The following is a 14022-nucleotide window of genomic DNA, read 5'->3' on the forward strand; positions in this document are numbered from 1 at the left end:
GCCCGGAACCCGGCGCCATCCCCAGGGCCTGGCTCTTTGCCCTGAACTGAGGTCTGAACGTGGACAATGAGGAGTTCGTTTTTTGCCTGAAGTGTCCATGATTCGCTCCTGTGCAAATATCCTCAGGAATTAGAGCATAGCAGAAATGAACAGCTGGACCTGATGGTTTAGGGCTTCGTGGGGGTGGGGGCTCGTGGGAGATGGGGAGGGGCTGGGGGAAGGGGCTGGCCCTCCAGACTCTTCACAAGTGCTGGCCCTGCCCTCGAGCGCTCGCACTCTGCAAGCACTTGTCCTGGGTTCGCTGCTTCGGAGCGACAGCCGACCCCCAGCCACGTTAGACTCCCCGCGGGGACAGTTAAATGACACGGCCCGGGGGGGGCGGCAGTCAGCGGACTGTGCAGGAGCCCATGGGCAGAGCTGCGGCCTCACTGCCTGTCCCTGCCTAGTGGAGCTTGGGGGAGCAGAGGCTCCATCCGGACCCATCCACGGACAATTCTTGAGGGGCCTGTCCTGAACGCTGTAGGATGCTCAGCAGCACCCCACCTCTGCCCACAAAGATGTCAACAGCACCCCTGAGTTTTGACAACCAAAGATGCCAGCCAGGGTCGGGTGTAGACCCGGCTCCTGAGCCTGTGGTGGGAAGGCACCGCATGCTCGTCAGTACAGGTCGGGCCACGTGAGTGCTGTTCTTCTCATTAGAACAGATCTGTTAAAATGACAGTGGAGATGGGAAAAGAAAATCTAATGAAGCTGATGATGCTCAGCGGGCTCTGGGGGTGCTGGTTAAGAAGGACACATTGGGCCAGAAGACCTGCCAAGGCCTCCTGCTCCTGCAAACACAGTGGGCATCAGAACTCCTTTTGCACACGCAGACCAGTTTAGAGCGGCCACTGGCCTTCCCGTGGTGTTTGCACACAGGTGATTCTCATGCCGTGCCCCCTCCGTGCACAACTTCATTTGGTGTCATTGTCCCACCCGGGGACGTGCTCTAGAGCTCCCACCCTGGTCTGTGTGCCCAGTGGTTTCTTCCACCGCCCCCCCCACAGGCTGTAACCAGGGCCCCAGCTGCCGGCTCACGGGGGTTGGCGGCCCTGTGTTGTGTTTTGTTTTAAGGTGTACTACTGCCATCCCTTGGCCCTGGCGTTCCTGGAGCTCACGGTGGTGCGGAGGTTCCACGAGTACACGCACCAGCCCCACGTGCCGCCCCCACTGCGGGCCGTGCTGGGGCGGCTCAGTGCCCTCTATGCCCTGTGGTCCCTGAGCCAGCACACGGCGCTGCTCTACCAAGGTGAGGCCCCTGCGGTGGGCACCTGCCCCCCCCATCCTGTTCTGCCCGGTCGTGCCCCGGGATTACAGCCATGTCCTATCCAGGAGACTTGGCCTTTCTCGCGAGGTATTACCTCCATGTGCATTCACTGAGCGTTCCTCACAGGCTGCGGGAGTCTGTGGGCAGATGAGGAGCCTAGAATCCACAGTAAGAAAAGTGGCATCAGGACAGGACGTTTCCCTTTCGTCCAGGGTCCCTTTGAAGTCTGTTTCCAGTTCAGAGAATATTTCCAGGAGGCCCACGTTAGCTAGGCAGGGAGCTGGTCTATAGTGAGCTGAAGCCCATGCCTCCCGGCCCATGGGGCCCAGAAAGACACGAGCCCAGGCTGCTGGGAAGCACTCTTAGGAATGCCCAGCCGGAGGACCCAGGAGGGCTTCTTGGAGGAGGTGGTGTGGGGGCTGATTCCAGAAGATTGGTGAAAATGGGATAAGCCTGAATTTCTCAATCTGTTTTCATTGTTGTCCTTCTAAGGAGCATTTTTAGACCATTTTCTCTGATCTCCCCCGAGACATGTTAATGCTATGACATCCTGTGTGTCTGTTCTCACCCTGTGTGTGTATCTTGGCTTTCTGAAGAGTAGACTGTCCTGCTCCCCTCGCCAAGAACCAGGTTTTCTCCCTCAGGCCTGGTGTTGCCCCACAGAGGTGGTGAGAGCACGTGGCTAGGTTTATAAGGGGAGAGCGGGCTTCAGACCCAGGGAGTGGCAGGGTGCCGGGCAGGGGACTGTGTGCTAAGACATGACAATTCCAAGGGATGGACAGTTTCTTTCACAAAAATCAAACAAAAGATTCTGCAGCAAATGTGCGTAGCAAATGTGCAGCAAATGTGCCTGATGCACAGGCCACGGCCTTGGGCCCGCAAGATGCCATGGCAAGCCCACCATGGTGGTGGTAGTGGTGCAGGTGATGGTTTTGATGATGATGGTGGTGGTGATGGTGGTGATGGTGGTGATGATGATGGTGGTGGTGATGCTGGTGGTGGTGATGATGGTGGTGATGATGATGGTGGTGATGGTGGTGGTGATGATGGTGGTGATGATGGTGATGATGGTGGCGGTGATGGTGATGATGGTGGTGATGATGGTGGTGATGGTGGTGATGGTGGTGATGGTGATGATGGTGATGATGATGGTGATGATGATGGTGGTGGTGGTGGTGGTGGTGATGGTGATGGTGGTGACGGTGGTGATGGTGATGATGACGGTGGTGATGGTGATGATGACCATGGTGATGGTGGTGATGGTGGTGATGATGATGATGGTGGTGATGATAGTAATGGTGGTGGAGGTGGGGTGATCATGGTTGGTGGTGGTCAAGGAGGTCTCCTGGCCTGGCTGTGACCTCCTGGCTCATGCACAGTGATGGGAAAGGGACACGGGAACCCTGGTCCCGGCCAGCATGTTCCTGCAGCTAGGAGACCTCACATAAAGCACCTGGGGGGCTAATGTGGACATTGGGTACCAGGCCCCAGTGTAACCAGTGCTGTGCTTACAGGTGGCTACTTTTCTGGTGAGCAAGCAGGGAAAATGATCCAGAACGCCATCCTGGACCTGTGCTCACAGGTGAGCTGCGATCACTCTCGTGTCGTCATGATTCCCCGCGTTATGTGTAACCACTGCATAGTGACACACACCTTTGCTTTGCACACATTCGTGTGTGTGCAACGCTGAGCAAAAACAGGAAGATTACAAGAAAATATGCCTATGTCAGGAATCTTGGGCAAAGAGTAACTTTTAGGGAATGTCTTAGAGTCTGTACTCTGTTATGCACTTTTTACAGCCGCCCTGGTAATTCTCTTAAGCTTTCCAAGGGACTCAGCCTCCAGCTTAAATTCATTTCATGGTATTTTTCTTGTGTTTGGCATTCTTTTACCTTTATCACCCAGAAAGGTCACGTGGGCCAACCCCCCACCCTATGCTCTAGAGGCGCTCTATCCAGTGGGCCTTTCTACGGGGGTGGACATGTCCAGAGCTATGCCGTCCCATCAGCCACTATAGCCCCACGGCTGTTGGCCATGGAAAGGTGCCCGTGTGACTGAGGTGTTTGTCTTTGATTGTCACCAGCTTACACTTGAAGGGCCACACGTGCTGGTGCCGCTGAACTAGGCAACTGTCCTTAGCAGTGTCGTCTCTTCTCTTGATGGCAGGAATCATTTTATAAGGTGTCTCAAATAACTGGCAACATGCCGCTCCGTTTCTCCCTCTCAGAGCTCAGAGTCGATGTGGTTCCAGGCAGCACCTCTGATTGGCTTTAAACCTCTCCCCAGACTCAGCTCGCCAGTGGCCATCCCTCAGTCTCTGGAGGTTCTGGATCGGAGTGCATCTGTGACCATACCGCTGTGTGGCCACGTGTACTCTCTGTCCAGTAAAACCAGTGACTAGAGGGTTTCCTGGGTGTGTCCCCCTTGCTCTCAAACAGCTGCGTCCCCTGGGACCCGCACCTGGCAGCTGTGGCCCAGGCGGGCAGGTGGTCACATGCATAGTCATGCAGCCAATACCTCGTCTCCCTCCGCCACCAGGGAGGCCCAGGTCCTTGTTGTCACTCCAGGGGGCCTGGGTCAGACAGGTGGAGGGGGCGCCAGCGCCACCCAGCAGTTCACTCGTGCATCATCTGTGGGTGCGTTGGTGTGTCCTCGGCAGAGGTGGCCGCTGAGCCGGGCCATTTCCTGCTGTTATACGGCAGGTGTGCTGACCCTTAGCCAGACAAGGGGCCTTGCTGTGCTGATGGTTCCATCTGAAGTGGGCAGACTCGTCCATCTGTGAGCCGAGGGGCAGAGGGTGTGTGGCCGTGGAGCGAGGGGGCGGGTACGCTAATGAGCAGCACCTGAACCACGAAGATGTGCTCCTCTCTTCTCTTGTGTGGACTGGGTTATTCCGAGCCGGTCAATTGCTTTCCGTCTGCGTTGCCGAAACCGTCCCACTCCAGGGCTCTGGTCAGTGCAGCCAATGAACTTCACAATTATTAAAAAAAAAAAAATGTTTTTGCATTTCAAGAAAGTTCTTGGGAGTCTTCTCCCATAAATCCCACGTGTCCTATTGAAGAACTACTTGCACGAGGGGACAGGGGCATCATAAAACCTCTGCACACCATACAGCCTTCGTAGGACAGCTTTCCCAGGTGCCCATAAACACCTTCCCTGGCACATTTTTTTCTGGACATGTTTTCCACTGCTGGAACGGCGGCTGCCCGGATCGGGCAGGACTCAGACGCAAATCTGAGGACGTTTGCCGGTGAGTGAGCTGCTGAGCCGCTTTTACAAGCAGCCCCTACCTTATTGAAAAACAGTTAATGCACTGGAAGTCTTGAGTGATTAGCAACATGGAGAAAATATGCAGACACACACCAAGGGAATCTGTGATGCAGGCCAATGAAAAGATAATGCATTAGTAACCAAGCCACGCACACGCCTGCTGGGGTTACCGTTGCTAGCCGGTTGTAGCAACAAACGGCCAGTGCTCTGTTTCTCAGCGGTCGCCATGGAGATTTCTGGGGGTTGCCAAGTGAATGGACTTTGTTTTCCAACAGCTGAAAGACGATGCCGTTGCCCTGGTGGACGTGATCGCCCCTCCCGACTTTGTCCTGGACTCCCCGATTGGCAGAGCCGACGGCGAGGTGAGGCCCCCCATGGCCGGGTGGGAAATGCCGCGCGTCCGAGCACCAGTGGGGGCAGCTCTGGGGGTGCTGATGATTGTTGCCGAGCCTGGGCTGATGGCATGGGCCAGGAGCACCCTGGCGCCTTCCGGAACGTGGTCACACTTGGGCAGCAGTGGAGGGAGGGGCCAGGAGAGGTCAGGGTGGTCTGGGGCGAGTTAGCCTCACCCCAGCCTGCCTTCCCGGGGGACGTGGGCTGGCGACACCGCCCTCCTAGGGCCGGGGTGCTGGGATCAGCACGAGCCCCTGCCAAGTGCTGGGCCCTGCGGCGGTGCTCCTGTTCTCACACCCCCAGGGGCCGTTGCCAGTGCTGGGTCTTCCTGACATCTCACAGTGCAGGACCTTGACCCTTTCTGTCCACCGACCACTCACCCCTGGTACTTTGGCTTCCCAGCAGCCCCCGCTTGGCTCCCGGATCTCCCTTGCCGTGCTATGCTCCAGAATGATTTCTTCAAGTGATCTTGTCAGGCAGGTCACTCCTCTGCTGAGTGCTCCACCACCATCCCTCATCCCCAAACCTGCATGTACATCCCTTCCCTCACCCCCGGCCCAGGCAGCCTGACCTCTGTCTGCCTGGTTCTGCAGGGTCATTTTATGCTGTGCTCCTCCTGCCCGCTGGACTCCAGCCTGACTGTCCCCCTCTGTTCTTCTGTTATGCTAGGCTTTCCCACCACAGGTCCTTTGTACCTGCTGTCCCTGCTGCCTGGAGCACTTCCACATATTGCACCTAAGCAGAACGCTGCCTCTCAGCTCTTCTCTGGCCTCCAGCCCAAGTGCCACCCTCAGGCAGGTGCCCCCACTTTGTCCTGCCGTGGGACCCTAGCTTTGCTCGTTCCTGAGCCCACCCCTACCCCTGCGTGCTGCGGGACGCTCACGGGTCTGCTCAGCGCCCTCCAGTAGTGCACACCTGCAGCTTGGTGTTACCGCTTGCCTGAGGTCTCAGAGACCAGGACCCCACCTGACCCCAAGCCCCAAGGCCGTGTTCTTTGTGCTGAAACACCTGCTTTCAACTCAGGCTGTTTCAGTGGAGACTGAACATAAGGAGGCAGGAGCCCTCTATGTGTGCTCAGGGGAACAGACTTCTCCAGGGAAGCGAGCAGGGGCCCTGGCCGCGGCCCGGCCCAGCCACTCCTGGGGTTGGGATGGTATACTGGGCCCTGGGGTGGGCAGGACAGAAGTCCCCAGGCCGGCATGGGGACAGTAACATCTTTAGAGGCCCGCTGCCCTCTAGCCCCCTCCCACACGGTGTCTGTTCACACCCGCTTTGCCAGGGAGAAACCCAACATCCAGAGAAGCCAGGTGGCCTGCCCACAGCTGCCCAGCCAGGAAACAGCAGAGCCAGGGTGTGGGTAGAGATTTACCACCTGGAGAGAAGACAGGAGACCGGACCTCGGTCCCCAGTGTGGCCCGGGCCCCAGTGGGCACACGCAGGAGGACGTGCCAATAAGGCCATGGGGGGAGGCTGACCTGCCCATGGGGACACTTACCAGGCATCAGGCTGACATGCACTTGAGGAGGACCTGGACATGGCATCATGCGAGGCCCTGAGTCCCCGGGAGTGTTAGCGGGTGCAGAAGGAGCCAGGGCGGCCGGCTCACTGGAGCCCTGTGCATGTGTGCATGCCCTGCAGAGACAGCCCGGCCCCCGGGCTGAAGAGTGGCCGGTGCGCAGGAGCCTGTCCCTGAGCTGCAGGCTCTTTCTGGCTCCAGATTCCACTGTGGAATCCCGAGGCCTCACCTGACAGGCAGGTGTATACGGCACACATTTTAACCAGGGGCTGCTAGGTGAGAAGTGCATTTTAAGTGAACAGCCCCGGCTGCCAGAGGTTATTGAAGACGATCATTCCATGAAGCATTATGCTCCAAATTGCCATATGTGACCCGTGTGGAGAGAGCGAGGCTGAGTGTCTCTGGGGGAGCAAGCAGAGCAGTTGGAGGGGCCCAGGAGTGCATTCAGCAGGTGCAGGGACACTGGCTTCTTCAAAGTAAGGAGCAGCTGACTGGCTCCGTGGTTGAGCATGCGACTCTCGATCTCAGGTTGTGCGTTCAAGCCCCATGTTGGGTGTGGAGCCTACTTAAAAAAAAAAGTAAAGTTTGTCAAGGCCAGCCCGGTACATAGGAGGCCCCTTCCCTGGCTCTGTGGACTGGAGACCTGTCAGCCTGGGCGCCGTGTTTGGGGTGGATGAAGAACCAGTCAGCAGCTCCTGTGATGTGCATGGCCTTCCTCCAGGACAGACGCTGCTCTGCTTTTCCCACGGGGCAGCCTGGCAGAAAGGGTTTGGTGTGAGCATGCTAGAGGAGGCGGCCCACTGGCCCGGACGTGCAGGCAGGCAGGGCAGACGGACGGGGCCCGCGCGCAGGCAGCTGTGCAGGGGAGGGGGCACGTGTCAGAGCAGACAGCTAGCGCTCACCTGCAGAACCCCTGCGGGCCTCCCCCTACGAGAGTTCCCAGAGAAAAGGACACGTACAAAGCTGTTGTCAGAAATGTGTTTTAAAGTATTACGTGTTTCCAGTTGTTTTTTGTGAGAAAGAAAGATTGATGTAAATAAAGTCATCTTAGAATTTTCTAAAAAGTGACCAGAGGATTTTCTGTGTTTTCAACAAAAGTGTATGAGGGGATCTGCGTCGGTCCCCTCGGCTGTGTGAGGAACCTTGTTTATTATTCATGTATGTGCTTATTTTTTGTAGCTCTATAAAAACCTCTGGACTGCTGTCCTTCTGGAAAGCAGAGTGCTGGAGAGGCCATCGTGGTGGTCAGAGTTTTCCGTCCATAAACCCCGTATAGGAAGTTTGAAATCAAAGCTGTAGTCACATGGCACGTTCAGCTGAATCGAGGTAAGCTGGTCCAGCTGATGGAGATGGGGACCTCAGATCCTAGTTCCAGACGGTATGGAAATGCTGCCCCTTTCTGAACGCACCTGTGCTCATATACCCGCGCCAGCCTCTCCCCCGGCTGCCCGGGGAGGGCTCCCCCCACAAGGCGCAGGGCAGATGCCTCCACCAGATTTGCTGTGTGCAAAGAAAATCCGTATGATCACCTCTTCCTGATGGACTCTTTTTTTGATAATTAGGACTTTGCACGTGCTGTGTTCACATGCCAGAGAGGAGGCCACGTGCTTTCTGGTCTGATGATCTGCATTCTGAGATTTCTTCCAAAGCTCTGCTTCACTGAGTGCTCAGTGATGCCAATCTGATTCTTTGTTAACTGCTTTGACTTTATCATGTAATTAAATCCTATTTTAAGCTTACCTGAATGATGTAATTTGAGATTTCTAAGGAGAAGAAAATCCATTCTGTGTGGAAATCAAAGTTTCCATCAGGGAAATGTTTCCAAAGAAAATAAATGCGTCAGTGCTCGCTTCGGCAGCACATATACTGAAAATAAATGCGTCACATGGGTCTGGTCAGTTTAGGGTGCTGAGCTGCTGGCCTCACGCACATTCCTTCATTCCGGTTTGCAGTACGGATCCAGCTGTTCTGCCATCGGCAGGATGCCCATGCTGCTTGGCAGCTCCCCACCCAGCCCCGTGGGCAAGTGTGCCTGCCTTCCGGCAGAGACCAGGTCAGAGGGGGGTGGACCCCCAGGTGGTCACTTGTGGGTCCCTGCTCAGCACGACCGGCTCGCGGGTTCCTCTCTGTCATCAGCAGCCGCTCTTTTGCCTTGGAGTGGAGCAGGCAGACATGACCCAGGCACCCAAGGACCACAGGCGGTGCCAGGGGACCAGGGATGGCTTCTTGCTTCCAAATAGCTCTGAGCCTCCGAGCACGGGAAGGGCAGGGCAGGACCTGTTTTTAAAAGACTGAATTTCCAGCTTTGGGAACTGCCAGAGTGGTTCCTTGACTTCTCAAGCCTCAGTTATCATGCCTAGAAAAGGGGAACCCAACCCCACCCTGGGCCCCGAAGGGCGGCCAGGAGCAAGTGACTGGGTAAGAGGAGCTGCTTTTATTGAACACTGTATGCAGGGACTTTGTTGTCACTATTCCTGGACCCTCAGACAGCCGGGTTGAGGGCAGTCGTACTAACATGCCCATTTTACATGTGAGAAAACTGACCCTGAAAGCCTCAGTCACCGCCATGGCCCAAACATGGCCAGGAAGTGGTCTGGCCCAGAGCACACGCGCGACCATCCCGATGTCCTCGGCCCAGCACAGCGCCAGCACAGAGTGGGCCCTTGCTAGTATCAGGGTCATAGTTTTAACTGGGGGAGCTCCCACCTGAGTGTAATACCCCTCTGGGTGGGCGGTTTCTACCAACAGCTGCAAGGAGCCGTCCCGGGTCCAGCGTGCTGCGCTGAGGGCCACAGCTCATTCAGCTGTTAGCGTCCCGCGGACAGGTTCTTGGAGGACTTGCTTGCATCGTCGCGCCTGTCTTCTGGGAGTGATGGACAGCAGCTGGCTTGCCCTACAGCCTGCAGACGCCAGCCGTGAAGCCAGCACATGGCCATCGGGCACTATTTCAGGAATGTAGAAAGCGTCAAAGAGGAAAATGCCACAGCTCCACTCTCAGCGATAACCACTGCTTACATGTCATTTCCTTTGGGGCCAGAGGGCACAGAATTGGGTTCATTGTCATTCTGGGTTCGTGCCAGGTTTACCCCATGCCACTCCGGGGCCGGAATGTTGACTGACCTGTCCCCACTGTTTGAGGCCTGGTGGACAGTTCATCCCAACTTCTGGTGGCATGCTGGAGCGCCCCATTCCTGAGGCCCTCTGTGCGTTTGTGCACTCGTGTGTGTGTGTGTGTGATTTTCCTAACAGGGCGTGGGGCCATCCTCTAAACTCCTTTTCCTGCTGAAGGGTGTTTCTCAGGCACTTCCCCTGTCGAGCAGCATGAATGTACATGCTTAACAAGCCTCCTGAGGGACGTGGAGAGTTAGTTTCTGCTCGGAGTGGCTCTGAGCACGGGTCAGCTCCTGGAAGCTGGGCTGCTGCGACCAGCACCTTGAGGGCGGGGCTTGTGATACCACCACCGAGTCAGAGGTGGTACAGCCAGCGTGGACAAGCACAGGATGAGAGCCAGGCGGGGCCAGGCGGCGCCCCGGATGAGACGGCACGAACGACTGAATCCGCCTCCTTCCACACTTGTCAGCATTGCCATGGGCTAGCGATGCAAGCACAGCACACAGGCCTGGCCGCAGACGGCCGGTGCTTGAGAGGTCTGCACATTATCACACCGTGCCCAGGAAGGCACCTGCCTTTCCCGCTCTGTTGACCTTCCCAGCGCTGTCCTCTCGGTTCCAGTCTGGGCGGTTAAGGAACACTGGCGTCTCCTGGGCAGATGCACTCTTCCCTGCTCCCTACTGAGGCTGAACATGTCTCCCCAACTATTTATAGACTATCTCTACGTGCTCTGTGATGATTGCCGCTTCTCGCTTTTTGCCTAATGGAGGCTTCAGTTTTCACGATATTTTGCTGATTTTAAAAATACTCTTTACATATTAAGAACAATAAACCTGGGACACACGTATTATCTATTACTTTCCCTCATTTATCTTTTGCCTTTTGATTGTATTAATTTTTTTTCTTTTTGATTTAACATGAAGTTTAAAATAAAATTTGAAATCTTATATAAAACCAAGAATCTTTTCTGCTTCATCCTTTAAGGTCATGCTTGGAATGTTCTCTCCCACACCAAGATTATTTCTACTTTCATCTGTTTCTCTAGAGTGTATCACAGCACTGATTTGAACAGAGTTGATTTTGAGATATGGTGTGAGGTAGGGATTCCAGATGGCTGGCCCTAACTGGAAGTGCCACCTGCAGCAAATGCCAGAATCACAGACATTCCTGGGCCCATTTCTGCCTTTTTCTATTTTATTGTCTTTTCTCACATCAGCTCCTACGGTTTCCATTATTGTGGCTTTCATACTTTTCAGTATCCTTTGGAGCAGGCAACACCGCTCTCATCTCTTGAAAAAAATGTCTTAGATGTGCAAACTTTGGTATTATTTTGTCAAGTTTGGTGCTCTCCCTTCTCGACATTAATGAAAGAATCTTTGGAATTTGGGGGTTTCGTTTAATCTATAGATTCCTGTCAGGAGAATTTATATCTTTATGGTGAGTAGTCTTCCCATCTAAGACCTTTTATTCATGTTGTTTTTAATAAGAAGCTATCTTGCTTTGATATATTTACTTTGTAGCTGGTCACTTTTGAAAAAAACCTTGGTTATAATAGTCTTATATTGATTCTCTGGGGTTTTCCTTATATGTCATTGGCAAATAGTGATGGTTTGGCCATGATCTTTCCAAAACTTTTACCAGTCATTCAACCTTCCTGGCTAGCGTCTGCTGGTCCTGCCAGAACAGTCTCCTCACAGGTGGCGGTGGGCGCCACTGTCCGGTCTCACACATTCAGGGTTTGCCTTCAGGGGTTTGCATCAGTGTGATGCTGTGTGCGGGACGGGCTGCAAAGACAGACAAAGGCAGAGGACCAAGCCAGGGACGTTCTATCTGGGCCACACACACAGGCGCGTGCTCATGGCTGGAGATCCGACTCCCCAAGGACAAAGACTGTGGACTGGGAGTCTTCCCCCTTGGGCGCAACTAGGAGCCAGCCTCCTGAGGCTCTGTGGGGCCGGCTGGGCGGATACAAATGGAAACCACCAGAGCATAAAGAAGACAGTAAAAACCCACCCAAACCCCATGATCATCCTCGAGAACCCATTAACATCTTGGGATTGAGGTCTTCCCTGTGGCCACAAAGGTTCTTGGTGGCCGTTGGGCCCTCTGTTATCATGGGGCCGCATCATTGACACTTGGGGACCGTCCCTTTTGATGTGCTTCTGAGAGCCTGGCCTCAGCTCCAGTCACCTTTCCCCCAGTCTTTTTATCCCCCACAAAAGATTGAAGGTGGTTTTGCCCTTGGGACCACCCCTTCCACGAAGTCAGTGTTTACTCAGCACCCACCCACACACCGGGCACCACGCAAGGGTGTGCATCTTAGTTACAAGGTTCCTTTCTCTGCGACTTGGCTCATGCAGCTGTTTGGACATTCCCCAGACTCCACAGGGAGAGTGTCCTGCCGGACGGTGGGCCCCGTCCAAAGACAGCAGTAGGCGACACGGCTTCAGGCAGTGGCCTCCGGGTGCGTGAGCCACTGGCTGCCTAACCGCTCGTGACCGGCAGGCCGGGCCAATGTACCCGCCCCATGGAGCCCCAGCGCCGGACCGGCCCCAGGCACCCGCAGAATGGCTCAGCTGCGTGGCTCCTGGCTACCCCCGTCGCAGGTCCACTCTCCACCGGGCGTAGGAAGACATCCTCCGCCTCTGGACGGGGGACTCCTGGCCACACGGTGCAGCCCAGCAATCCCACGCGGCCCCTGGTTTGCTTTCATGTTCACTCACAGCCATTTGCGGTCCCTGAAACCGATATCCGGGGACTTTTCTTGGGCTGTGGCATTGATCCTGAGTCCAGGAGGTCAGGAAAGCTCAGGAGGACCCACGTTCCTACCAGCTGCCAGGAAAGCTCCCTCACCCTGTTTCCCTTCCAGCGCGAGGACTGATCTCAGCTGGTTCCTGTCCTGCCAGACTGCCCGGCGGCCCAGGGAGGTGGCTCAAGCTTCGTGATGCCCAGAGGAAGGGAGTGCTGGTCCCGTGAAATGGCGCGTGAGCACGGTTACTCCTACTCCTAGGAGTAGGTTTGCCAGTCTCTTGAGCAAGGAGGCCTGCGGTGCTTGCAAGAGAAAACTCGACTGTGGTCTTACAGAGGCCAGAGGCTTGGGGTGCAAAAACCACACGTGAGACTTGCCCCTGGGGGTGTGTTCCAGGTACCCTAATGCCATTTGCAAACATTGCTTACATCTCTTGAAATTCTTCATCTTCACTCCAGAGGGAGGCTTGTAAAAACAAAATAGGTTTTTAGGAATGTTTCCTTAGGTCATCATCCTTAAAAACCCTGGCCCCATATTCCTTCTGGCAGCCTGGAGAGGAGGGTGGCAGCATCTGAAGAGGACCAGCTTCGGAGTTAGGACCAGGTTCAAGTCCTATGCGGTTGGTTGCTGGCTGTGAGGGCTTGGGCCCATTTCTTAACTTCCCTAAAGGTGTTGGCTCCTTCCTGTTTGCCGGGTTGCAGGGGCTGATTGAGGTAATATGTCATGTCGTCCCAAGCACGTGGGAGGGCCCACGGCTCGCTGACCTGGACCCTTGTGACTGGGCCTAGGACTCTGCATTTCTTTCAGCACTGTGGGAAGTTGTGATGTGCAGAGTCTGAGGACCACCCCCTCTGCTATGGGCCTGAATTCTGGGGAGAACGGAGGTAGGTCAGTGGCCTGGGGACGGGAGAAACCATCCCATGGCCCTTACAAAGACGCCAAGATGTGTGCTCCCACTAGCTGTACCCAGAGGCCGGTCTCCCTCTTGGCCTCCAGGCCTCCCACCTCAAAAGACGGTCTTTTCCAGGGACCAGGCTGGCCCTTCTCTGTGGATCCTGGGCCTGCACAGAGGGCCACCCCTTGGTTCTTTGTGTGGGTACCCCTCAACACCCGGCCATCAAGGGCCAGGGGCCTGGTGGACAGCTCACTCCACCCCTGGGTGACGCCTCCTGACAGCTGCCCACATGAGGATGGCCACTGGGCACCACACCCAAGCCTGGCTTTCTCTGTGTCATTCCTAGGTGCTTCTGTGTGGACGTGGGTGTAGTGTTGGCAGGAGACGCACCTCCCACTGGCGTCACAGCTATGCTGGCCTATCAGTTTCCCTGCCCAGCTGTCACCCTTTCGCCAGAAGGAATTTCATGCCATTCCTCCTTCATCACGTCATAGCCCAGATTCCCTGGATAGCACTGCTTGGCTTGTGGTCAGTCTTCCCACCAGTCTGGAGCCTTGTTGAAGCCAGAGATTGGGCCTGAATCCTCTGTGGTCTTCAGCACCCAGCACAAGGCCACTCATGGGAAGTGCTTGGCAAGCACTGGAGGGAGGCATGATGGATGGGTGGGTGCGTGGGTGGATGGATGGATGGATGAGTGGGTGGATGGATGGATGGATGGATGGATGGATGGATGGATGGATGAGTGGGTGGATGGATGGATGGATGGATGGATGGATGGATGG

General features: G+C 55.5%; 1 protein-coding gene across 6 annotated transcripts in view; it reads left to right on the plus strand.

Annotated features, from left to right (window-relative positions):
* Positions 1-8224, plus strand: part of ACOX3 (acyl-CoA oxidase 3, pristanoyl) — a 40848-nt gene extending 32624 nt beyond the window's left edge. For all 6 annotated transcript variants that reach the window (XM_073891360.1, XM_025887465.2, XM_073891361.1 and 3 more), the window contains 5 exons: positions 1114-1288; positions 2821-2888; positions 4852-4938; positions 7665-7811; positions 8048-8224. In XM_073891360.1, the coding sequence (XP_073747461.1) occupies positions 1114-1288; positions 2821-2888; positions 4852-4938; positions 7665-7784 (450 nt within the window). In that variant the 3' untranslated portion in view covers positions 7785-7811; positions 8048-8224. The remainder of the gene's footprint in view (positions 1-1113; positions 1289-2820; positions 2889-4851; positions 4939-7664; positions 7812-8047) is intronic.
* The last annotated feature ends 5798 nt before the right edge of the window (positions 8225-14022 follow it).

Source organism: Callorhinus ursinus, unplaced genomic scaffold (assembly GCF_003265705.2).
Source record: "Callorhinus ursinus isolate GAN/ISIS: 27379988/994484 unplaced genomic scaffold, GSC_fseal_2.0 scaffold4, whole genome shotgun sequence".
Lineage (NCBI taxonomy): Eukaryota > Metazoa > Chordata > Mammalia > Carnivora > Otariidae > Callorhinus > Callorhinus ursinus.